The sequence below is a fragment of the Manacus candei genome, unplaced genomic scaffold (genome assembly GCF_025592945.1).
Source record: "Manacus candei isolate 608988 ecotype Guabito, Panama unplaced genomic scaffold, ASM2559294v1 h1tg000003l, whole genome shotgun sequence".
Lineage (NCBI taxonomy): Eukaryota > Metazoa > Chordata > Aves > Passeriformes > Pipridae > Manacus > Manacus candei.
Window position 1 is genome coordinate 12,618,719 of NW_026138051.1, and position 24,153 is coordinate 12,642,871.

At 52.3% G+C, this 24,153-nt stretch overlaps 1 protein-coding gene across 2 annotated transcripts in view; it reads left to right on the plus strand.

Annotated features, from left to right (window-relative positions):
- The first annotated feature begins 13,887 nt into the window (after positions 1–13,887).
- PCDH19 (protocadherin 19) overlaps positions 13,888–24,153 on the plus strand; it is a 58,772-nt gene continuing 48,506 nt past the window's right edge. For both annotated transcript variants that reach the window (XM_051785452.1, XM_051785455.1), the window contains exons 1-2: positions 13,888–16,028; positions 19,040–19,367. In XM_051785452.1, coding sequence (XP_051641412.1) covers positions 13,888–16,028; positions 19,040–19,367 — 2,469 coding nt within the window. The remainder of the gene's footprint in view (positions 16,029–19,039; positions 19,368–24,153) is intronic.

Consider the following 24,153-nt stretch of genomic DNA (forward strand, 5'->3'; position numbering starts at 1 on the left):
ATTTCACCTGAGCTGAGGGAATTTTTCTTTGCTGCCAAAGGTGGTTATGGAGTCAGGGATGCCTGCAGAAGGTGCAGTCTGTGTTGGTGAGGCTCTTGCTCCTGCTTAAAATGCTTCTTGGTCTCCTCTCAGTCCCTGGAGGTTTCCACCTGTGGCTTCAGTGAGAGAAGGGCTGTAACATCTGATGTCCCCTGACTTTGCTGCATTGCCCTGCAAAGGCTGGTCCCTGAAGCCCACCATCCCTGTGTACAGCCCATGGGCTCCAGCTTGCACAGGGCTGCTGCTCCTGTGGGTCAATGAGCTTCTGCTGCAAGGCCTTCCTGTGACTCTTATAACTTCAGGAAGGAAATAAAAAAAAAGAAAGTAATTACCTTCTGGGGTGGAATTTCTCAAGCCTTTACTCAGCCCACCGGGGAATTTGTCAGGAACATGGACTGTGGTTTTATTCAGCGATTCCTGAGTTATACCAGCACTGGGAAAATGGCATGTCTTGCAGCTTGATGTTGTTGTGATGTCTTTGCTCTCAGGTTTGAAAGAAAAATACCAGACCCCCAAAATCTCTCTTCAAAACATGAAACTTGCCCTTAGCTTAATTCAGTGGAGACTTGAGCAGCTGCTCCTGCATCTTGGAGAGAAAAAAGGCCTTGTGCTATTAACATGTCTAAAGAAATTGGATGTAGAAATATGAAGGTCCCTCGTCTTTTAAGAGCTGTACTCTGTGCCTCCGGCTCCTGGCTTCTACATGAGCTGTGTGGCATTGTGGGATGCAAATAGGTTTCAGGAGCTGACCCTGCTAGGCTGAAAGGGGAATGTTGTGCCCCCCAACCTTGAGGAGAGGTGCTGTGAGGTGATGGGGGCTCTCTCCCATCCTAAAGCTTTTACAGCCCCAGGCAGGTGTGTTGTCAGAGGCTGTGGGACTGAATCCTGGAGGCTTGATGCCAGAGCTGAGCTACAGCTGTGTCTGCAGCCTGGACCCATATTTTTCAGAGTGCTTTGATCTGAAAAGTGCTTTAGCAGTGTAAATATAATGTAGAAGGTTTTCAAATGCCCCAGAAATGTTCTCCAAGAAAATATGCTGCTTTCCCCCCCTCCTTTCCCTTGAACAGGAAATAATTCCAAATTCATCCAAATGTGCTTTTCTAATCAAAGAGGCCACTTTGTACTTCTGAATCCAAGGGGAGGGGATTGGAGCACAAATAAAACAAAACTCCTTCTCAGTGCTGCATTTGTGAGACTGATCTCCCATGGCTAAATCCATCTGTGTTTCTCCTTTGGTGAGAGCAGGAGGATCTTCCCACTGCAGCTGGGCACTTCAGATGCTGAGCTGGTGCATGGGGAGAAGGATGAAGTGCTGGAGTAGCCCAGGTTTCTATGGCAGTGTGTGCAGCAGCCGCTCTCCTTATCTTTCCAACTTGATCGGGAGAAATTGCTTTTGTCAATTTTAATTTCAGCTGAGTTGAGCAGGATAAACAAAGGGAGGTGCAGGAGAAGCAGATGGTTTGTCACAGAGCACGGAGCAGTCAGGAAGACTGTGCAGCTTTTTATAGCATATAATGGCCTTTCCTTGCATCTAGCTATCCGTCACCACGTAATTCCCAAAATAAACTGGGATTGTGCAATATATGTGAGGTATGCAAATGTCACAGCAGGTCTGGAGTATTCAGCCCACAGAAGTTTTGGCAGTGGTTGGGAGCACCCACACAAAGCTTTCTGCTGGTTGGTGTCAGCTCTCGGTTTGGAAAACCCCTGAGGAGGCTTGGGCTAGGAAGGAATGCTCTGCTAAGCCTGGGTGAGACCTTTTTCTGCAGCTTGGGAGATGTGGCAGTGACACTGATGCTTCTTGGTGTAACCAGGTTTAATAAGGGGTTTGTGTCTTACCCTACAGTTCTCCCTTCTGATTATACCAACCAGGATCATGCAGGCCCCCTGGTGACTCCACCTGTCTCAGGTCAGGAGGGGACTGAAGAAGCAGGGGAAGGAGACATCTCATGGCCCTGTTCTGTGTTTCCTTGCCTCACATTCGTGGAGCTTTGTTAGCCACACAGGAATTGTTTGGAGGGTGGAGAATCTGTGCTTGCTGCCTACAATGACCTTTTACCTGGACTTGGGTGCTCCCACCACAGGGGATATTTTGGCCATGGGGTGTCTCCTCATGCCCTCCAGCTGCATTGACCTCTCCCCTTCTCCTCCAGTGCTGGTCCCAGGGTGCCATCGTGTCTGGGAAGGTGTCCTGGGCTCATGCCCTATGGCATGTGCAGGGCTGGCAGGGGGCTGCCTGTGGCTGAGATGCCCCAAGGCTGCTGCCACGGCACCGTGTCCAAACCAGCTGGGGAGATGTGATCTTTCCCAGAGCTGGTGCACTCGGAGCACAGTGCAGATTGGTGGATATTTGTTTCAATAAGAACCATGCTGGTGTTTGCAAACCCTTTTAAATTGCTCTCAGCAAGAGCTGCTGCGTTTGGAGCAAAGTCTGCTTCCAGAAAAGCCTGTGGAAAGAGGAGGTCTGGGGGGCGGCAGTAGGAACCTGAATCCTTGCCAGGTTTCCGTCCTGCAGAGCCTGTCGGGGCCTGAGCAGGGATGTGCTGTGGCTGCTGTTTCCTTTGAACAACGGGTAGGCAGTCCCCACTCTGGAACATCCCCATTAAAGCATCCCTGTGCAATTTCAAATAATGAGCAAATATGAAGAAAATCAAAGAGTGTTTGAACTTCGTTAATGAACAGAAAGAGGGCTAAATGTTTTCAATAAACTGTTTGCTGCAAATTTGCAGAATACCTAAACCAACTCTGTCCGTTCCAGCTCAGGTTCTGCAGTGCCTAAAGCCATGAAAATCTCAGTGCTGGAATGATGGGAGCAGCCAGAGCCCGATGGGCGAAGCTGCTGGTGGTGGCTGTGACTTCTGGAGATAGGAGACTTAGCCAAAATCCCAGTAAGTGTGTTCCATTTCCTGGTGTGAACAGGAACATCTCTTTAGGGAGAGCAGCAGGGAACAGCTCGCTGGTGCTGCTGGCCTCGACAGCAGCTGGAAAAAGGTCCTGGGCTTGGAAGAAATCAAAGTTCAAGGGAGGCGCCTTCGGGCAGACCGGCTCACAATAAAGAGGATGGTCCCCATGGCATTTTCGTGCACTGCAAAGGAACCGTTTAGTATTTATTTCCCTTTATTTGTTGTTTACAGGAGGCTGAGAAGTGGTGTTGCTGCTTCGTAGGGTCCACCTGAACTCCCGGCCGTGCAGGCAGAGCCGGGGCTCCCAGCCCGGAGCAGCAGCGGGCTTTGTTTGCGAAGGCAGCCGGAATTTCAACAAGCTGTGTTTTCATTCTTCAGGGCTGGAAACCTGATCTCTGTCACGGGCTGGCTGCTCAGGCCTTTTCCTACGGACAGACAGACAGGGAAGGATAGCTGAGCCCCCGCCACTGCACCCTCCGAGCTTAACGCAGGCTCGGGGTGCCTTGCGAGGGTGGCTCACACCGGTGGCTGCCTCCACCGGGACCCTCGGTTGTCACTCGGTGCCAGCCCTGGCTCCACAGCGCCGTCAGCTGATTAGCTCGCCAATTAAAGTAAATCATGATGACAAGGCTGGGGTATATGTTAGATCTCTGCCGTGGGGGGTGTGTTTTCACGTAGTGTATCACGTAACTCTGACGCGTGGTCTCGGTGTAATTGTGACTTTTCCCTTTGAGCGTGGTGCCTGCCTTAAGTTTAATGGTTACTTATTTCCTGTTTGCAGGAGAGCTTGGTGCTCTGAGTAAGTCACAGCTTGGCTGCATGAGGGTCCTGGATGCTGTGTAGAGAACCAGGGAATCATAGAAAGGCTTGGATCAGAAAAGAGCTTAAAGTTCATGTCGTTCCAACCTGCTCTCATGGCAGGGACACCTTCCACTAGACCATGTTGACCACAGCTCCATCCAATCTTGCCTTGAGCACTTCCAGGGATGGGGCATCCACAGCTTCTCTGGGCAATCTGTGCCAGGGCCTCACCTTCCTCTCTTTTAAAGAAATTCTTCCTTACATCTAATCTAAATCTCTCCTGTTAGTCTAAAACTGTTACTCGTTGTTTTATCATTATCTGCCCAGGGAAGAAATGTGTCAGGAGGATGTGCATGTGGAGCTGTGCTGTGGGCAACTGCTTTCTCTGGGATCCTGGCATGTTCCCCACAGGTTCCAAGGGTGGATCTCTGGTCCCAGCTCTGCAAAGTGCCTGGGTATCTGTCCCCAGGCTACTGCCACTCACTGCTCTTTACCCAGAGCTGGGGGTGATGGCAGTGGGGTGTCTCCATGCTCCAAACCTGTCCTGGACATATCCGTGTGGCACCTGGTGCTGCTCCTGAGTGTGTCACATATTGGAGCAGGTCTTGCTTTAAAGGCAGCTCCTCCATCAGGTAGGATGCTGTCCCTCCTCAAGTGCCCTGCCTTGCTTTCAGGGGTGACTCAAGACTGCGGAAACACAAAATTTCCCAAAATGCTCTCAAACAGAAGACTGGTCCCTTGGTCTTGTTTACATCACCTGTAAACAAGATGAACCCAGAGAGCAGATGCACCTTTTTGCTGTTAATAGATTAAAATTATAGATGATCACAAAATAACAGTGCAGAATAAATGCTTAGCTGATGTAAATTACTATTTCCTCCATTTCCTTCCATTAGCCACCAGCCATTTACCCCAGGCAGAGCTCTGTCCCTGGGAAACACCCAAGCTGGATGTGGAGCAGCAGGCTGGGTAAGTGCTGGGGAAGATAGCACTGCTGATGGACTGAGATGAGATGAAGTGAGAAAATCAGAGGGACTGGGAGATGGAGGATGCTACCTGTTATATTATCTCTATTTCTTAAAAGAAAAAAAAAAAACGGAGGAAAAAAAGGCTGAAAGCTGTTTCTGCCTTATTTGTGGTCTTTGTTCTGAGTATCACTTGCTACAGGACAGGATTTGGCCTGCAGAGCAGTAAGGAAAGTTTGCAGCATTGGCAACAACCCGGTGATTCAGGAGCAAGCCCTTAAACAAGATTATTACTCATTTTACCAGGCACAGCTATCCATTATGGTTAATAAAACACTGCATAAGTGATTCTCAGACTGACCCAAACGATATGTCTTGTGGCCCAGCTGGGCTTACTTTTATCCTGAGCCTCATACTTAGGATATGTTGGTGTCCAGTAGACACCGAGATGTTGGTACCTGAGACAAGATCTGTCTCTTACTTTCCAAAGAGTGGTGTGAGATGCTGGATATGCATGGCTGCCACCTCCCTGCTGTGTCCTTTTCTGGAGGATAGGGTCCATGTAAACTGTGTAGTACATTGTCTCAGGGTTCTGGGGAGAAAGCAGATCCACCCCAGGTTGGGCACCCTGCACACCTGCTCCATGGCAGGTGGGTGGCCTCCTAAGGGACCATGCTTCATACTTTTGCACTTCTGGAGATGCAGCTGCTGTTTTGGGTGCCCAGAGTGTGGTGTTTCATCAGCCCAGAGCAAATGAGGTCAGCAGGCTGGGGAAGGGGAGGAGGACCAGCCTGTGCTGCAGAAGCAAAGCTTTGTCCTGGCATTCCTGTTGGAAATGAGGCCCAGGAACTTGTTTGTGGAGGTGCACCTGATGCAGGGATGGTGATAAGGCTTCCTCCATGTGCTCATGCTGCTGAGCAGCCTGTGCTGTGGGAGGACAGAGCCAACAACCCTGCCTGTACATTGCCTTTTGCATCCAGCATTCCACCTGTTCTGTGAGGCACCGGGAACAGCTCGAGGAGCGCTGGGGCAGTGGTGTGAGCTGGTCCCTGCCAGGATGCTGTTACCCCACAAATAAGGAACAAGCCCTTGCTCTGAGGTGTGCTGGTGGCTGGCTGGGGGGCTCTGCTCTAGGCCATCCATCTGGCATCTTTTTGAGACACTGTGCTCATTTTTTCCACTGTGCCAAAACAAATCCTTGCAGACTATTAATCACTGGCTTGGAACACCATCCACCCAGGTTCAGTTGTGATAAGATATGCCAGCCCTTGTCTGACATCGTGTAGCCATTTCAAGAGGACATAATTACAGCGATTGTTAGGCATTTTTCTAACTTTTTCTCCCTTCCCTCGCAGGTAATGTTATGTGACAAATCACTTTCCCTGACATCCCACATCACTGAGTGCTCAGCTCAAACACCGCTGGTGTCCCGGCTGTGCTGCAGTGTGGGAACATCAGGCTCACTGCAGACAGCACAGGTGGGGTGCCAGAACGTGAGAATCTCAGTTTGATGGGTGAAAAGGATCCACGCGGCGATGCTGGGGCTTTGACAGGGGTATTCTGCAGTTTCCCTATGTCTGCAGTTGCAGGAGCAGCAGGGGGTGCCGGAGAGGAGGGAAGCACACCATGACTGATGCCTGGACTGCTAATTGCCAGGTGTAGGATAAGGCAGTGTTTGAAATGTCAAACCGTGGGATGCTGCAAAGTCAGTACCAGTGAGGAACCATAGCCAGATTGCCCAGTGTGGGCACCTTGGTGGGATGGAGCCGTGTCCTGGCCCTGCAGCTGCTTCTCATCTGGTGCTATGTGTCTCCATCAGCAACTCTGGAGCTGGGGCAAGTTGCACCAGCTGAGGAATGCTGCCGAAATCTCCCAGTTGGCACTCAGCATTGTGGCAGGAGGCTGTATATCCCAGAAATGTGCTCTCCTGCCTGTTGGCATGCTGGGCAGGAGGCTTGTGGCTCAGGGGTAAAGGCAGATGAATGTCTGGGAGCTGTCAACATTCTGCCAGTGCCAGGTACCTAATTTGTGCTGGAAGATGGAAGAATTGTGCTCTCTCTGACCCCTTGCATGGGGTCAGCAGCAGATAAAGTAGCATGCAGGAATAAAGGGGAGAAAAGTAGAAAGGGGAATGTAGAATAAGTGATTTAGTTGTGTTCATGACTGTTTTGAAAGATGGGATGGGCGTTGCTGGAGCAGCTGTGCGGAGTTGGCTAAGCTCTATGTGCTCTCTGTGAAGCTGTTCAGACTAGAGGCACTGCACTTCTCTGTTTCACTAAATCACTGTCCTTCCCCAGGTGTCTTTATTCCCCGACCTTCGCAATCTGTTTGTCCACGCGGGGACCCGGGGACTGAATTAAGATGTGCTATTTGTAGGCAGGGTGGAAAGAGCAGAGATTCTGCCATCACCCGGGATAACCTTCTCCAGCAGGCGGGTCTCCTGCAGAGAGAGGTTTGGTTGCCTCTTAATTCATCCATGGCAGTGTTGCCTTGTAAACCCTGAGGCCGTCTGTTCTTCACCTGTGCGGGGAACAGCACGTGTGGTTTGTAATCCAGGCAGGCGTCCAACGCGCTGCGCAGAAGGTCCACCATGGAATTGTGCACTGAGCTGCACTGCCGTGCTCCCCCGGCTCGGCTCCCACATATGCCAGTGGCACACGTTCCACTTTCCTTGTGCTTCATTTTCTACCCTCCCTCTTCTCTCCTCCTCGCTTTTAATCTTTGCATAACTTGTGCAGGCAATTGCAGGGCATTTAGCGCATGGTGATGTGTGTTTGGGGCCTGAGCTGGAAATACAGCTCGTTATCTGGAGTGGATAATATTAAGCACTTCTCTCTGTTGGCCATTTGATCACAAGGTTATCCTGTTTGATGGTTTTATACCCTGGAATTGATTACATGGGAAATGTTTAGCCAGCATGCCTGGAACCTGTGTCTCCCCACAGGCTGCCAGGTGCAGGCGAGCTACAGCACTGTGGGGAGCCACTTGTAGGGGGTGACAAGCAGCCCTCTTCAGACCCTCAAGTCAGCTTTTCTTGCAAGCTATGGGATTAAATCAAGCTGCACAGTGTTTTGGTGTGATCCTGCAGCAGCCAGTGGGGCACAGGGTCACAGCCAGTGAAGTGGGGAAAAAGGCTGTATCACTTATTACAGCCCCCTGAATCATGCAGCATTTTTTGTTTCAGATCTTGAAGGCTCCAGATAGATCTTAGAGCACCTTCTAGTACCTAAAAGGGGCTGCAAGAGAGCTGAAGAGGGACTTTGGAAAAAGGCATGGAGTCACAGGACAAGGGAGAATGGCTTCAGGCTGACAGAGGGTAGATTTAGATTAGATGTTAGAATGAAATTCTTGCCTGTGAGGGTGGGGAGTCACTGGCACAGTTACCCAGAGAAGTTGTGGATGCCCTGTGAGTGTTCAAGGCCAGGCTGGATGGTGCTGTGAGCAACGTGGTGTAATGAAAGGTGTCCTTGCACATGGCAGGGAGGTTTGGAAAGAGATGATCCTTAAGGTTCCTTCCAACCCAAACCATTCTGTGATGCTGGCTGCCCTTGCCTTGCTATTGCTCTGTGCAGGCTGCAGAGAGCCAGCCACTTCCCAGCTCCTTGCTGTGCCCTGTGCTGCCTTTGTTCACACAGGATGTGCCTGCTTGGCTCCTTAGGTACTTCCAGAAAGCACCATCCGACTATTTCTCCCCTTTCCCCACATTTTGCTGCCAGGCAGGCTGTGTACATCGGGAGTGGGTCCAGCGGGCTTCCTCTGGTCTGACACCAGTGTTGGAGCGGAGAATTAGCCCTGCACCTGTCACTTTTTTAATATAGGCTTTAAATCTGATTATAACTGCCTATCTGGCACTGCATTATGTGCTTCATGATTATTCAGCATTATGTAATCTTTGATAAAAGATGCTGCATCAGTAAAAGTGAATTAAACTATTGAGTGATAGGAGTTTATCGAATTCCTCGGAGTGATGTTGTCCTCTCTTTGGCACTTTAACCTCTCCTGTGGAAGGAGTGTGCCAGACGCTGCCCTTGCTAACAGCCAGGAAACCCTGCTGACTTGGGTGGAATTGCAGGAGTACAAATAAAGTTAGATTTCAGCTTAGAAAGACAGTTTTTTATAGTCTAAAGACTCAATATTTTACAGCAGCGGTCCCTTATCTGCATTATGTGCAAACTGCTAACAGAGTTACACAGACAGATGTCTGCAAGTCCTGAAGATGCTCGATAAAGTTTGGCTCTCAGAGGGCTGATGGGCAGAGCTGGCCAAGATCTCTTCACTTCAAACCCTCTTGAGAATGGGCACTGAATTCCCACAAGATGAAAGGGAAAAAAAATGGGTTTAATTCTAATGTCTTATTTTCCAAATTCCCCCCTAAATATAAAATCTCGTATTTTTCTCCAGTTAGGCCTTTCCATTTTCCTCCCACAGTAGATGCCTGATGGATGAATGGTCTAGGGATTTTGCTCTTAGTTTTCTTATTTCTTCATTTCCTTTTTCTATACTGCAGGTTGGTGTTTTTTTTTACTTTACTGTGATATTAGAAACATTGCTAGGAGAAAAAAAGCACAAATCTAAACTGTAACTCCTGACACCAGATGCTTTGAAAAGCTTTCAAGTTGTGCAGAACTGGATAAGCAAAGAAAGGAAAAAATAAATCTACATCATTTATTTTATTTCACCCAGGAGCTAAAAGGAAAAGGTGCTGGAAAGGGGAAAAACAACACTTCAGAAACATGAAATTAAGAGAAAGGTTCTGAAAAATTAAAAAGATAAAGTTCCTCCTTGATGTTTAAAACAGATTTCAAATTTTCAAACTATTTTGTGCACGTTCCTGCAGAGAAATGGGATGCTCGGGGAGTTAGAGAGGGCTTTACTCCCCCCATGCTGTAGCAGAGGATGTGAGCGATTGTTTGGGTACCACCAGCAGGGTCAGGATCCATAGGGGCCTTGGACAGGGAGGGATGCAGAGTGGGCATTGAGCCCCCAAAGCCCACCATCCTCTGCAGTCTCACACCCCAGGAAAGGCAGGGATGCGAGCAGGAGCTGGTCAGGCAGGAGATGTTTGTGGGCAAGGGCCCATCCCCTGCTTGTCCTTTTCCCTCATCCCTGCACAAGGAATGTTTAATAAAACCCCTAGGCTTGCCAGCCCTCTTATATCATAGTTTTAAATATACATGTTTCAGATGCTGAGATTTACTCTTTGACAGGTACAAGAGAGACAGCTATAAATGCTGGGTTGGAAAGCAGACATCACATTAGCACTCTAACAAAGGGCTGCAAGCTGCAACGCTTGCTTTTGATCAAAAGCTTTCCTTATTCTACAGCGTGGGCAGAACCAATATCTCCATTCCATGCTGCCTGGACCCATCAATGAGGTGGGTGACTGGCAGGTCATGGTGCTGTCACATTCCTCAGCCTTCAGGCTGGCCTTGTGCCCACCCTGGACCCCCAGTCTGATACTGAGGTCATCAAGCTGGCTCCGAGGGGGGTGATTGCAGCTCCACAATGGCAGCAGGACTGGAGCATGGTACCACAAAGTGGGCTGCTGTCTTGTATGGAGAGCTCTTGCAGGTGGTTTGGCCAAAGGGGGCATGGGGACCACTATGCCACCAGTTCCCTCCCTCCCAGCCAGGCCACCAGGTATTGATGCTAGGGACATCATCAGGTGCATTGCAACAGGAGTGTTGGGCTTTGGATAAACTAATTGTGTTGCAAGGAGTGGAGCGAAGCTTTTAGATTTCAGAGCCAAAATGTGGCATCTTTATTAATGTGTCTACTTGAGTTCCCTGGGACGCGATGTTTTCTCCTCACCCTGGCCATCCATCTGAACTGATAATAGGACTATTAATCCATTTTGTTGACAGCACGCACAGACCTCCAGTGAGGCAGGAGATGGGGAGGGGTGGGGCTGCAATTGATGCTGTTTTGTTCCAAAGGGATCTTGTCACAGCCTCTGGCAAACTGAGCATTAGCTGGAGGTGAAAGGATGGAGTGTTAACCAAGGTTATGGGTGATCTGCAGCTGGCCAGCTGTGGCCTGGCTTCTCCTTGGTCAATTGGAGAGCATCCTGAAAAAAGCCACTGAGATAAGAGATGTTCTACAGAAGCCAAACCTGCAGGAGACCTTGTGCTGCAGGGCATATCCCACTGTGCAGGTTCTACACTCAGCAACCTCAGACCTGTCATTAACACACCTCTAATGCCCCTCCATATCTGTAGTGAAGTTTCTCAGAATTCAAGGCCTTTTCAGCTCTGCCTGGTACAGCATCTATCATGTCAGTGATTTTCTCTACAGTAGCAGAAGTACATATATATAAAAGATATGCATTTTTTTTATTTATTATATATGTGATATATGAAGAAATATTTCAGTGGAAAAAGAGCTGGGAAACGAGGTGCATCCCTGCCCAGCTCTTACTCCTCTGCACAGTCCCTGCCAGTGGCTGATCCCAGGCGCCTTTATATTCAGACTGATCCTGTCTGGTTTTAAATATCTCAAGCCACAGAACTTTCTCCCTCCAGGGAACCACGTCGCAGCCTCATAATTTTCGCTGTCAGCAGAGGGGATTTTTTCCCCTGTGACATTCAACCTAAATGCTCCATTTCTTCATTTCCTGTCATCCCTTCTGGTGATGCCCCTTGTACTCTATTAAATAATTCCTTCCCTCCCTCTCTATTTACTCCAACCAGATCTGTAAGGCTCTTAGTTTGTCTCCCCATGGACAGCTCTTAACCAAGCAATATATATATTTAAGCCTTTTAATCTTCTTTCAGAAATCAGTCTCCCTGTGCCTTTGATCATTTGTGTGGCTTCCCTCTGAACTGCCGCCAACACGTCTGTGCTGAGGGAGCCCTTCACTCCGGCTCTGGCCACACCTGAGCCTCCCAGTGCCTCCCTCTGCCCTCGGATGTGCCAGGCCCAAACACCAGTGGCTGATCCATCCTTGCTGGCTTTATGCACAGCATCCTCCTGCATCCCCTTTGCTGACCCCCAGGCCCTTCACTGGGGAGTTGCTCCAGCACTTGGCTCAGCCCATCCTGCTGTTGGCTCCTGCTTGCCTTTGCCTTCCAGCCGCGCTCACTCACATCTGTCCAAGGCACAGCTCCTTTAGCTGCTTCCTGCCCATATTTCTAATCTCACTAGGCCCTTTTTGTGTTAATTTTCTATGCTTGCTGGAGCTCACAGCACCTCCCAGTATAGCATTATCTGCCAAATTCATTAATGTGTAGTTTACTCCCTCTTTCCAGGTCATTAATGAGGGTATTAAATGAGAGCAGCCCTAACCTAGATCCCTGCAGTACCCCATAAACACCTCCCCCTGCTTCTAATTACCCTTTGTTTATGATCCTTCAGCCAGGTTTTCAATCCACATGGCACAGTTCAAGTCATCAGAATTAATTTTTCCATGGAAGACTTCGAAAAGGCTTTGCCCCTTTGTGCTGTCCCCACCTGCCGCCTCCCCATGTCCCACCCCTTCCCCCCCGTGGGTCACAATGACCTACGATGCTGCTTTCCAGAGAGGGTAAGGAACACCTGGCAAAGGCTTTTTCCTCTGCCGGGGGATGGCGATCGTGGATGGATGCTGTCGCGGGGAACGGTGTCCCCGGAGGCAGGGGGTGTCCCGGTCACCTTCCAGGCTCTCTTGCAGGCGGTGGCGGCCCGTGGCCGTGCTGTGCCGCCCGAGGGGCTCCGCCGTGCGCGGGCCGGGCCGGTCCCGCCGCAGCGCCCGCGGGCGGCCGCGAGATGGCGCCGTTGTGCCTGGGAAGGAGCGGCGGGGCCCGACGGCGCGGCCGGGCCGGGCGGGGCGGGGAGCGCCGGGCCGGGGAGCGCCGGGCCGGGCGGGGACACCGCGCTGTGCCCGCGGGGCGCGTCGCCGTCCAGGTGTCGGGTCCCGCTGCCAATCGTCCCGACGGGACTTGTGCCGCCGCAGATCCGCCGAGCCTCTGCCCCGCTGCCCTTCCCGCCGGCCGGCCGCTACCGACGGGTGGGCTGCGGGGCGGTTCGCGGCGTGGGTGCGCAGGCACCGGCCCTTCTTTAACCCCCTGGCGGGGAGCGGCGTGTTGGGAGGTTTCCGAGCCGGGCGTCGATGGCACCCGCGATGCGCCGGGGTTGCGCCTCCGCCCCGTCCCGGTGACACCTCCCCTGGGCCCCGTAACGAGACCCCGGGACCCCGCGTACGGCGAACGCGGAGTCTCGAGGTGAGGCACCGGCACACGGACAACGAGACGCTTTATTTCATTGTTAGGAGGAGGCGGCACCGCGGGGATTTGCCCAGGGTTCAGCAGGGCGCAGCGAGCGCTGCCCGGGATGGAGCCTCCCGGGAGCGCCCGGCGTTCCCGGCTCCCAGGAGTGTCACACTGTCCAGCGGGGCGGGCTCCCTCCTGCCAGAGAGGGAAAGAGACCGAACGGGCCTGGGGGCGCTCCGCGCGGACCCGGTGGCCCTCCCGCTGCCCGCAGGGACCCACCGGCGCCCCGCGCGATGAAGAAGGATCAGCCGGTGACCGCGGCCGCGCAGACAAAGCGCCGGCGTGCGGGCAGCTCGCGGGCAGCGGGGCGAGCTCAGCGGCGCAGGGCAGCAGAGACAGCAGGGGCAGCAGAGGCACCCACGCTCCCGGCTGGGCGGCAGGTCCGTCCCCATCCCATCCCGTCCCGTCCCGCTCCGCTCGGCTCCCGGGCCGCCCCGGCCCCGCCTCCCACCCGGCGGCGCCTTCCCATTGGCGGCGGCGCGGCGGCCCGGCCACGCCCCCGCGCGCCCATTGGCCGCGGCTCGGCACCGCCCGCCCCCGCGCCGCCCGCCCCCGCGCCGCCCGCCGGCGCTCCGGACTGCGGGCAGTGGCGCGCGGCCGCCGCAGCGAGCGCCGGCGGGAGCGGGCTCGGCTCGGCGCGGCTCCGCTCGGCTCTGCACGGCTCCGCTCGGCTCGGTACCGCTCGGCTTGGCAACCCCGCACCCGCTCGCCATGCCCGGCCCTTCCGGGGCGCCGCCGGCGCGGAGCGCCTGAGCGGGCGGCGTTGGCGTGTGCGCGGCGGGACCGCGGCTCCCGGTGCCCGCACCCGCCCGCCCGCCCGCCCGCCGCCGGGGCAGCCCGGCGGGCGCTGCCCGCATGAGCGCGGCGGGCGCCTGAGGCGGGCGGCCGGCGGCCGTCGAGGCGCGGCGCGGCGGGCGGAGGGGCGGCGCGGCGATGGGGGCTCTCCCGGCACTGCTGGGGGCCGCCTTGCTGTGGGCCGGCGCTGGGGCCCTCGTCAACCTCAAGTACTCGGTGGAGGAGGAGCAGCGGGCCGGCACGGTGATCGCCAACGTCGCCAAGGACGCCCGGGACGCCGGGTTCGTGCTGGACCCCCGGCAACCCACTGCTTTCAGGGTGGTGTCCAACTCGGCCCCCCACCTGGTGGACATCAGCCCCGGGTCGGGGCTGCTGGTAACTAAGCAGAAGATTGACCGGGACCTGCTGTGCCGACAGAGTCCCAAGTGCGTCATCTCACTGGAGGTGATGTCCAGCTCCATGGAGATCTGCGTGATCAAGCTGGAGATCAAGGACCTCAACGACAACGCACCCAGCTTCCCCACTGACCAGATCGAGCTGGAGATCTCAGAGACAGCCAGCCCTGGTACTCGGGTGCCACTGGAGAGTGCCTATGACCCGGACTCGGGCAGCTTTGGTGTGCAGAGCTATGAGATCACCCCCAATGACCTTTTTGGGCTGGAGACCAAGACACGGGGTGATGGGTCCCGTTTTGCTGAGCTGGTGGTGGAGAAGAGCCTGGACCGTGAGACTCAGTCCCACTACAGCTACGTGATCACGGCGCTGGACGGTGGTGACCCGCCCAACTTTGGCACTGTGGAGCTCAGCATCCGTGTCATCGACTCCAATGACAACAACCCGCTCTTTGAGGAGCCGGCCTACACCGTCAGTGTGCCTGAAAATGCCCCACCAGGTACCCCAGTCATCCGCCTCAACGCCTCTGACCCGGATGAGGGTACCAATGGCCAGGTTCTCTACTCTTTCCACAGCTATGTCTCGGAGCGGGCCCGGGAGCTCTTCCAAATCGACCCCCAGAGTGGCCTCATCACGGTGAGCGGTGCCATCGACTACGAGGAGGGTCATGTGTATGAGCTGGATGTGCAGGCCAAGGACTTAGGGCCTAACTCCATCCCTGCCCACTGCAAAGTGACCATCAGTGTCCAGGATGCCAATGACAACCCGCCCCTCATCAACCTGCTCTCTGTGAACAGCGAGCTGGTGGAGGTGAGCGAGAACGCCCCGCCGGGGTACGTCATCGCCCTGGTGCGGGTCTCGGATCGTGACTCCGGGGCCAATGGGCGGGTGCAGTGCAAGCTCCTGGGCAATGTGCCTTTTCGACTCCAGGAGTACGAGAGCTTCTCCACCATCCTGGTTGACGGGCGGCTGGACCGGGAGCAGAGGGACCAGTACAACCTCACCATCCAGGCCAGGGACAATGGCATCCCCTCCCTGCAGGCCACCAAGTCCTTCACAGTCAAGATCACCGATGAGAATGACAACCATCCCCACTTTTCCAAGCCCTATTACCAGGTTATCGTGCAGGAGAACAACACCCCAGGGGCCTACCTCCTCTCAGTCTCTGCCAGAGACCCTGACCTGGGCCTCAATGGCAGTGTCTCCTACCAGATCGTGCCCTCCCAAGTCAGGGACATGCCTGTCTTCACCTATGTCTCCATCAACCCCAACTCTGGAGATATCTATGCTTTGAGGTCCTTCAATCATGAACAGACAAAGGCTTTTGAGTTCAAGGTCTTGGCGAAAGATGGGGGTAATCCCTCTCTGCAGAGCAATGCCACTGTCAGGGTGATCGTCCTGGATGTCAATGACAACACCCCTGTGATCACAGCCCCGCCGCTGGTCAACGGGACAGCAGAGGTGTACATCCCCAGGAATGCAGGGGTCGGCTACCTGGTGACAGTGGTCAAGGCAGATGACTATGATGAGGGTGAAAATGGCAGACTTTCCTATGAAATGGTGGAAGGAGACAGAGGATTTTTTGAGATAGACCAGGTCAATGGAGAGATAAGGACCACCAGAGCTTTTGGGGAGAATGCCAAGACAGCCTACGAGTTGATTGTGGTGGCTCATGACCATGGGAAAACATCTCTCTCGGCTTCTGCCTTGATTTTGATATACCTGTCTCCAGCCCTGGATGCCCAGGAGTCCATAGGATCTGTTAACCTCTCCCTGATTTTCATTATTGCCCTGGGGTCTATCGCAGCCATTCTTTTTGTCACCATGATCTTCGTGGCAGTTAAGTGCAAAAGGGATAACAAGGAAATCAGGACCTACAACTGCAGGTAAAGACATATTTGTTTCTGTGCACCTGTGGGTCTGCTTTGATTTTTGCCATCGCAGTTACTTTTGCATTTGCTGTTGCATATCTGGTGGGGGTTGAGGGAGGGAGGTAGATTTGCTTTAGGAACAAAAGTGAGGTTTCCGTCCCTCTAAGAGAATTTCCTGCGAAGCTTTAAAAAATTGTTCCCTGGGAGGAGGGTAGGAGAAATCCCTGCCGAGTAACGAATCGACTTAATTGTGCGGCTTGACAATCTGTTGCAGCATCCCTGATTTTCCGCGCTCCGTCGCAGGGAGCGGGGAGAACGGTTTTACTGGGGGCATGGCTGCTTCCCCTGAGCAGCCCCCTACCCCCAGCACAGCTCCCAAGGGCTGGTGATGGGGGGAATCCCCCCAGCCACCGCAGCATCTCCGCAGCCGACGGTGCGAGCGGCGCGGTGGCATCCCTGAGCCCTCGCTCGCCGCTCAAAAGAGCTATTGTGCGCCCGCTGCGGCTCCACGCCACGGCCAGCGATGGGGCCAACTGCATAAAATAGTGGCCACCCCCCCCTCGCCGGTTGTCCCCGGTGCGCGGCTCCAGCACCCGGCATGGCTGGCTGGGCTGGGAGCGATGGGGCGAGGGAGGATTTTTGCAGTGCTGTGTCATTTTGCCCTGGCTGGATGCGTGCTCCGGGGTCCGAAATGCCGGCGGGGAGGTCAGCCCCGTGCCCGGAGCCACTGAAAGGCTGATAGGGGAAATCCAGTCCCCCTGAATATGTAACAGCCTGGCGATTATTGTCTCTCTTTTACTATTCTCTGTGTTACACAAGTTAGGAGACAAATGCTAACCACACATGAATATCAATCAGATGCCATAAAAGAGCAGCTGCAATGCCTCATAAATGGTTTAATCCTGTTACTAGTGAAATAGCCATGACTTCTCCATTCCTTTGGCACTGAGTCGTTTCAGAAGGGAGGGATGGAAATTAATTTTGCTCTACCTTGGAAACGCACGCTCGGCCCTGGCAATTCAGCGGCGCGGGGGGATGTGCGGTCTTTAAAGTTTTATTTACGCAGAAATAATGCCGGAGAGTTCGGGTATTGTACCCCGTTTTCACAGTGTAAAGTGCGTATATAAGCCTTTTTGCTCGATGGGGGAAAAATCATCTGGAAATAAAGGTCGGTCTGTGCTGTATTATGGGATGTCTAGCTTCAAGTGAAAGCTCACAGACCAGATTTCTTGCCAGCTCGGCCCATTAAATGAGGATAGGACCTGAATGGATAAAAATCATGTTGTGGTGGTGCCCCTAACAGCTTCCCACATATGTATAAGCGCTGGGTTTACTGTGACGGCTTAGGGATTAATGAAGTGCGGTTTAATTAAATAATTGGTCAATAGAGAAAGGACAGCAAAATGAATGCCTGCAGGAAATAATTGGGCTCTCGCATTGCCAAACTTAAACATTTAGGTAAACAAAACAATTAAAGCTTCATCAAGCATTGTTAGACGAGTCAGCAGCATATAGATTGTTGGCACAACAGAAATCCCTGCCTTCCCCTGATTTATTTGCACACTCAGGGGGATGCTTGGGCTGTTATCAGTGTGTCTGAGCAGAAGTCAGCTGCAGAGGTGGGGGAGCACCAGGCAGGCTCAGCAGTGGCTTGTGACCATGGGGCACCCTCTCCCCCTGCCTTTAGGCTTTGCAGTGCCTTGATTTAGAGATTCTTCACAAGAGCTGCTGGAGAGTCTTCAAAAATGCATTAATTTATGAGGCATATATGAGGGCTCTTTGACTTGGTGGCATTTTCATGCTCAGGCAATTAGCTTTCTGGAACAAGAATATTTACCCAATATTTGCCTTCCCAGATAAACTATATTATTTATTCATCCCATTATTTCTGTTGCAGCTATTGGGGTTTTTTTCTTTCTTTCTTTCTTTTTAATGCTGTTATCATAAGAAGAAGAGGAGCAAAATCCTGACTTTCAAATGTGTATTCTCACTGTGGTTAGCATTTGTGTGCTTCCCTGGGAAATACTGAGCTGCCCAATGCTGTGCATGTACAGATTCATGGCAGGGACTGTTTTGTTGCTCACTACAGAAAGAGGAGCCACAGACAGTCTGAGCTCAGCATACCCAGCTAATGCAAGGTGCAAATAATTTGTCATTATTTGCTTGGGTGGCGTTTTGCAGTAACTTTTTTCCTCCGATGTTTTGCAGAACACAAACAAGTCACTTCATCAGTTGATTCTTTTGGCAGGTGGGAAGCAAAGAGGGAAAGCAAGGCAGAGGAAAACAAGCGTTCAGTAAAAAAAAAAAGGTCAAAAAGCAAAATTTCTCTTTGCAAAACACGATTGTTGTTATCTGATTTCCAGAAGGTAAAAGCATTTCCCAGCAGAAGGGGATGTGTGTGTCAGGGGGTGAGAGAAGAATGGGATTCAATTGGAGAAAAGATTTCGAGTTATCAGGTATAATCAGGAGATAGTCAAAACACCAGCAATTTATATAAAGCATTAATAAACAAACAGCCTTTGGAGTGTGAGAGAATAGAGTTTGCCAGCTAGGTCTGCTTCTGGATCTGCTTTATTTACTGCTATGGAAGATGAACTGGGAAAGAAATCCGCTATTCATTTTGAATTTTCATTACAAGGAGCAAATTAAATCACTTTTAAAATCCTTATTACGCATGGAAATGAATGCAGGTACCCTTTTCAGTTCACAGATTTTTAACATCTCCATTTTTCTCTTCTGTAGGCTGGACTTTACTCCTAGTAACTAAATATCAGCAATTACAAACACTAGAATAAAACAGGGGCATTTTTCCTTCCCATTATTTTTCATATTTGACCCGAAAACGTTACACATACAAAAATAAGCTGAAGACGGTGTCGTGCCACCAAACCCAAAACATGACGTAATGTGCATGACTAAGAAACCTACATGGAGAAGGGGGCCAAGCCCTCTGGGTTTCTGCATGTGTATTTAGCGAGACAGGATCTGGGATGCTCTCAGCTTCTCATTTTCTTTCTGTCCCCCAGAATTGCAGAGTACTCCTATGGGCATCAAAAGAAATCAAGCAAGAAGAAGAAGATCAGCAAGAATGATATCCGCCTGGTACCGCGGGATGTGGAGGAGACAGATAAAATGAACGTTGTGAGCTGCTCCTCTCTCACTTCATCCCTCAACTACTTCGACTACCACCAGCAGACCCTGCCTCTGGGCTGCCGCCGCTCCGAAAGCACCTTCCTCAACGTGGAGAGCCAGAACAACAGGAACGCCGGCTCCAACCACATCTACCATCACACCTTCACGGGGCAGAGCCCCCAGCAGCCCGACCTCATCATCAACGGGATGCCGCTGCCGGAGGTGAGTGCAGGGGGACAGCCCGAGCCCTGGGAGCGCCGGGAGCGCGTCTGTGCCTGGACTGTGCGGACTGCGGAGTGTGGGTCTGTTTGTGTAAGCGCTGCCAAAACGAGGTGTGGAGCAAACAGGCAGTGGTGGTTTCTGTGTGCTGGACACGCCAGGGCATGGGAGTGATGGAGGGTGGACAGGGGGGAGCAGCACGTACCCACATTGTACCCACCCCAGTGTGTGGCTATGGGTGGATGTTTCACCCCCAGACACTGCAGAGAAGGGCCCAAGTGGGGATGGGCCAGGCCAGGCTGCCTCAAGGCTGGAGGTGGCTGCTTTGCAGGTGGATTTTGAGTGTGGCAATGCTCAAGGCAGGAGACACTCGTTGCCTTCACAGCAGTTTTCTGTGTTCTGAAGTTTTCAACAACAACAGTTGTTGAAAGTGGTGTTGGTGGCTGTTACTCTGGAGGCAGCTGGTTGTATTGGAGACGCTGACAGCACAGGATGCCCCAGTGGGATCACCTGTACACCTGGCCCAGTGCTGTTCCCTCATCATGCAGGACCCTTGCTGGCATGGGAGGGATGTGTGGTACCTGCCGAAGGCAGGGAAAGGGGCCACTCTGATCCACTCCATCCTCATCAGTTTCTTCTAATTCTTCAGCTTTCCTGTACATCACAGGCATCATTTAATGTTGCTTGTTTGTCTCTCTTTGAGTTATTGTTTCGTATTAAGCAAAACAATCAAAGGTTTGTCATGTTTCCTGCTTTGAACAGGATAACAAAGCTGAAAAAGCAGTTGAAATATTTATGGCTTGCTCTGTTTTGTGTTGAGTGTGCTGGTGTAAATGCAAAACGATGTTGCTGAAGTCGGTGGAGTTGCTTCAGATTCATCTTGGTGCTGTGGGGAGCAGAGCCTGGCCCTCTGTGAGAGTTTGCAGGGCTGCTGGAGAGGGCTGGTGCTGCTGGCCTGGTCCTGTGTGGCTGTATTGGCAAAATGCTCATTGAACCCTGGTGTTTAACCTCTGCTGAGGCCATACAGAACCAGCTCTTGAGAGGCTGTGGTCCAGTGTTGGCCCAGTTTTGGGCACTTGCTCTATGGGAATGACCTGGATATAAGCATTTGTATATTCTTCTTGCGTGTTTTCAGCCACAGAGCTGTGTAGGCATTTCTGCTCCCAAATGCCCTGATGGGTAGAGGCAGGGACTTTGCATCAGAGTCTGGATGGGAGCAGTTTGGGATAAACCAGTCTCTGGTAAAATAAGGCAGAAGAGCTGCTAATGAATCCACCAGCTCCTTGTGCTGTGCCTGGGCAGGCTAGGGGTGGGAAATACCACCCTTCATGTATTAGGGGGCCTCCACTGATGCTCAGATTTGCCTGTGCTCTTCGCTGAATACCAGCTGGGGCTCAGGATGCCCAGCTACCTGGGTTTACATCCCAAGGTTGTGGGTGAGCACCGCTGTTGGGATGCTGGGGGCAGCAGTCCCTGAGGAATTCCTGCCTTCTTGGAGCAGTGTCCTTTGGAGAGGGTTCTGGTGTGCATCTCTGGCTGGTGCCTTGCTATGGGCACTGAGCACTGGAACATCTTGTCAGCCTCTGATTCACTGCCACCAGTCATAAAATCCATCACATGTTGGCACTATCCAGAAGTGCATGCCAGCAGTGGGAGGTCTGTGGTGGCAGGGAGGAGGGAAGGACCATCAGGAACATCATAGCTCAGCTGATAAAGTTAACAGCCAGCTGCAGGCAGAAGGCAGTGCTGCCCATGCTTTTCCTCCACACAGCAGATAGCCTGAGGTCGCATGGAATGTGCCCTCCAGAGACTCCCCTGCTTTGTCCAGCCTCATGTGAGGGATCTGGGACGGTTGTTGTCTCTCCCTGTAGCTCCAGCTCACCCCATTTCCCTCAGGCAGGTGGGATGCGCTGCAAAAAGCCAGTACCTCATCTGGAGAAAGAAGTTTGTCTCTTGTAATAAGTGCCCTGGAGTGTCAGCAAAACAGCAGGAGGATAGAGGGAGGCTCACCAGTCCTGCAAAGGGACCAGCAGCTCTTGGGTGAGAGAAGCATGTCCTGGTGGGGGTGTGCTCGCTCCCTGGGGATGCTTTTGGACAAAAGGGCAGGGCCAGGGCAAGGGGAGGAGAAATCCCAGCTGGAAGCTGTTTGGAAGTTTGGTTTAGGGTGGGAATGTTTATTTTTTTGGCAGAGTCCCAGTGTTATGCTTTCAGCTGTTGCTGGGGAAGTTATTGCGCTGGAGGTGTGGGTTCTACTGGCTTCTAAAAATCCCAGCGACCCACTGAGGATGAGGAGGTTCAGTAGTGACTAGAGTGAGAGCCCTGTCCTAGCACACAGGGTGACATGGAAACTCCATAAAAGATGCTTCCATGGAAGACCATCCCAGCCTTTCACCCCCTGTAGCCCATCGCTGCCGTAGCAGGCGCTGTGGTGTGATGCTGTGGCTGTGCAGTGTGCTATTGGTACACCTCTGGGTGATGAGGATTTAATGAACACAGTTCCTGCCCAGAGCTTCCAGAGCCAAACCATTCTCTGCACATCATCCAGTGGTACTTTGTCTGGGCTGGTTTGAATCGCCTCCAGTGATGAAGCCGCTGGCATTTCCCCTGGGAGCCTTTATGAGGTGTCAGCATCGGGAAGATATCACTGCTGCTCCACCTAGGAGTGACTTTTCCTGATGGGAAGGCAAAGCATCAGTTGATAACAGATAAAATACAGAGGTAAATGTGTTGCTGGCCGTGTCACTTAGCATATGATGGTTGTGGCTGGGGGTAAGTGATTGCCTCTGCAGACATGCACTGCCCCAGCAGCGGTGCATTTGTGATGTAGCTGGTCTTTAATGTGAGGCTCATTTAGTTTAACAGTCAGGCACCTTGAAATAAAAGTCCCCAAGGATGGCTTGTTTGTGGAGCCTCAGGAAATGTTTCTTCCCGTGCGGTGGCAGTTCTCTGGGACTGGTGGTGCTGTGCTCGTGCTGGCAGTAATTGGGTTTGTTGGTGCTCCCCACCTTTTCCCTGCTGATCCAGAAAGGATTAACACTAGTGTCTTGTGGGGCTGCAATCCCACTCTGAGAATGCAAAAGAAGTTTGAAACCACCCTTAATAAGCTTTTCCCTTTGGGTGGGGTCAGGCTCGGCTGCTGGCTCTGCTTGTGCCAGGGCACGGCTTCCAAGAGAGCATTGGGAGGCAGTGGGGGTTATCCTGGGGTGTTCTGGCCCTGCTGGGGTTCAGTGGTCCCTTGGGTGCTGGGGTACTGCTTGGGAATGCCTGCCTGCAGCCTTTGAGCATCCTTGTGGCTGTAGGCAGTGATGGCAAAAAGCATTTGTGAGTAGCTCTGGTGATCATGACTGACAGCGGGAGGCTTGGCCCCCGTTAGTGTTTTGAGTTGTTTTACAGGAGGGAGAGTGGGACATGTTGGAGCTGCAAGGGCATTGCCGGTCAGAGGCTTTGCTGCTGCCAAGGGCTCTTTTTTATCTTCCTTCTGAGCTGGAGGACAAGTCACTTTTGAAACCAAAAGGGCTTGTTGTCAGGTTTTGCATGTATATTGCTGGAACTTGTACCAGGAGATTAAAAATCAAAATTAATGGGAGCCATTAGGCAGCTTCCTTGATAAAAATGCATGTTGCATTGGGATGGTGTGGAAACCGGTCTGAATGCCGAGCCTTTTAGGATCCCGGGAACGCGACTTGCATGTAGAGCAGCCACCCTTGGGTAACACTTACATGCCTGGATTTTGACTCCAGGGTTTAAAAAGTAAACAGTGTATGTGTAATGGCTGCATCTGTGTTTCAGAGACAGTTTTACATCCCAAATCTGCACCACTGTGGGAAACGGTACCAAAGCCCTGTTTGCTGTCCCGGGTTGGGGAATATACCCTGGGGCATGGCAGCTTACTCTGCCCCTTGGTCTCCCCTGGGGCCACCGTGGTGGCCAGTCCCAGACAGGACCTGGCATGGGAGAGGCGAGGAGGTGTGGAATGGGAGTGGGAGAGCCTTCTTTGCCAGACTGGATGTGCAAAGGTGGAATTAGCAAGGAGGTTCTTCACTGGGGGTCTGGGATGGCTCCATCATGGCAGCACTGGGGAAGGGAAGCAGCAGTGCTGACATTACATTGTAAGCAGTGTGTGGATCAGTCATAGTCTTGCTCTGGTGCTGCTTTGGTAGGTCACTCTGGAGAAGTGGGTCAAGATGGAGCAGCCCCTGACCTGACAGGACCCGAGTCCTCCAGGCACTCACACACCCGGTGGCTCCCAGACCTGGATCTGGAGCTGGGGGGGGTCATGGTGATCTGCTGCCTCCTGAGCTGATGGCCACCATCAGTAAGATGGGGAATTACTGGTTTTAGTGATAATCCCAGTCTAATCCCCCAACCTTGATACACTCCTGTGTAATCCTCACTCACACTGATTTAGTTTGGGCTCCTCGTGGCTGCAGGGATTATTTGAGGGAGCAAGAGTTGCAGGATAAGGCCCTGTTGGTTTCAGATCTGCTTTGTACTACCTGGAAAGTGTTCTCCTCACTGTGGGAAATGGTTTTCTAAGCACAATAGAGCAATTTTCGTTTCAGGCAGCACCGGCAGCTTTTGCTCTGGCTATCTGATGGTGTTAACTAAAGCACATTTCTACAACACACAAAGATTTTTGTTTTGTCAGAAATGAAATCAGCGTGGCTGTTTCTCTTTCTCTGTCATTTCTCTACTTGTCAATTCTTTCTTCCCCTCCAGCTTATCCTCTTCTTCTCCGCTAGCCTTAAAAAGCCCCCAAAGTGTCTGTTATAATCACATTTTGTGTGTT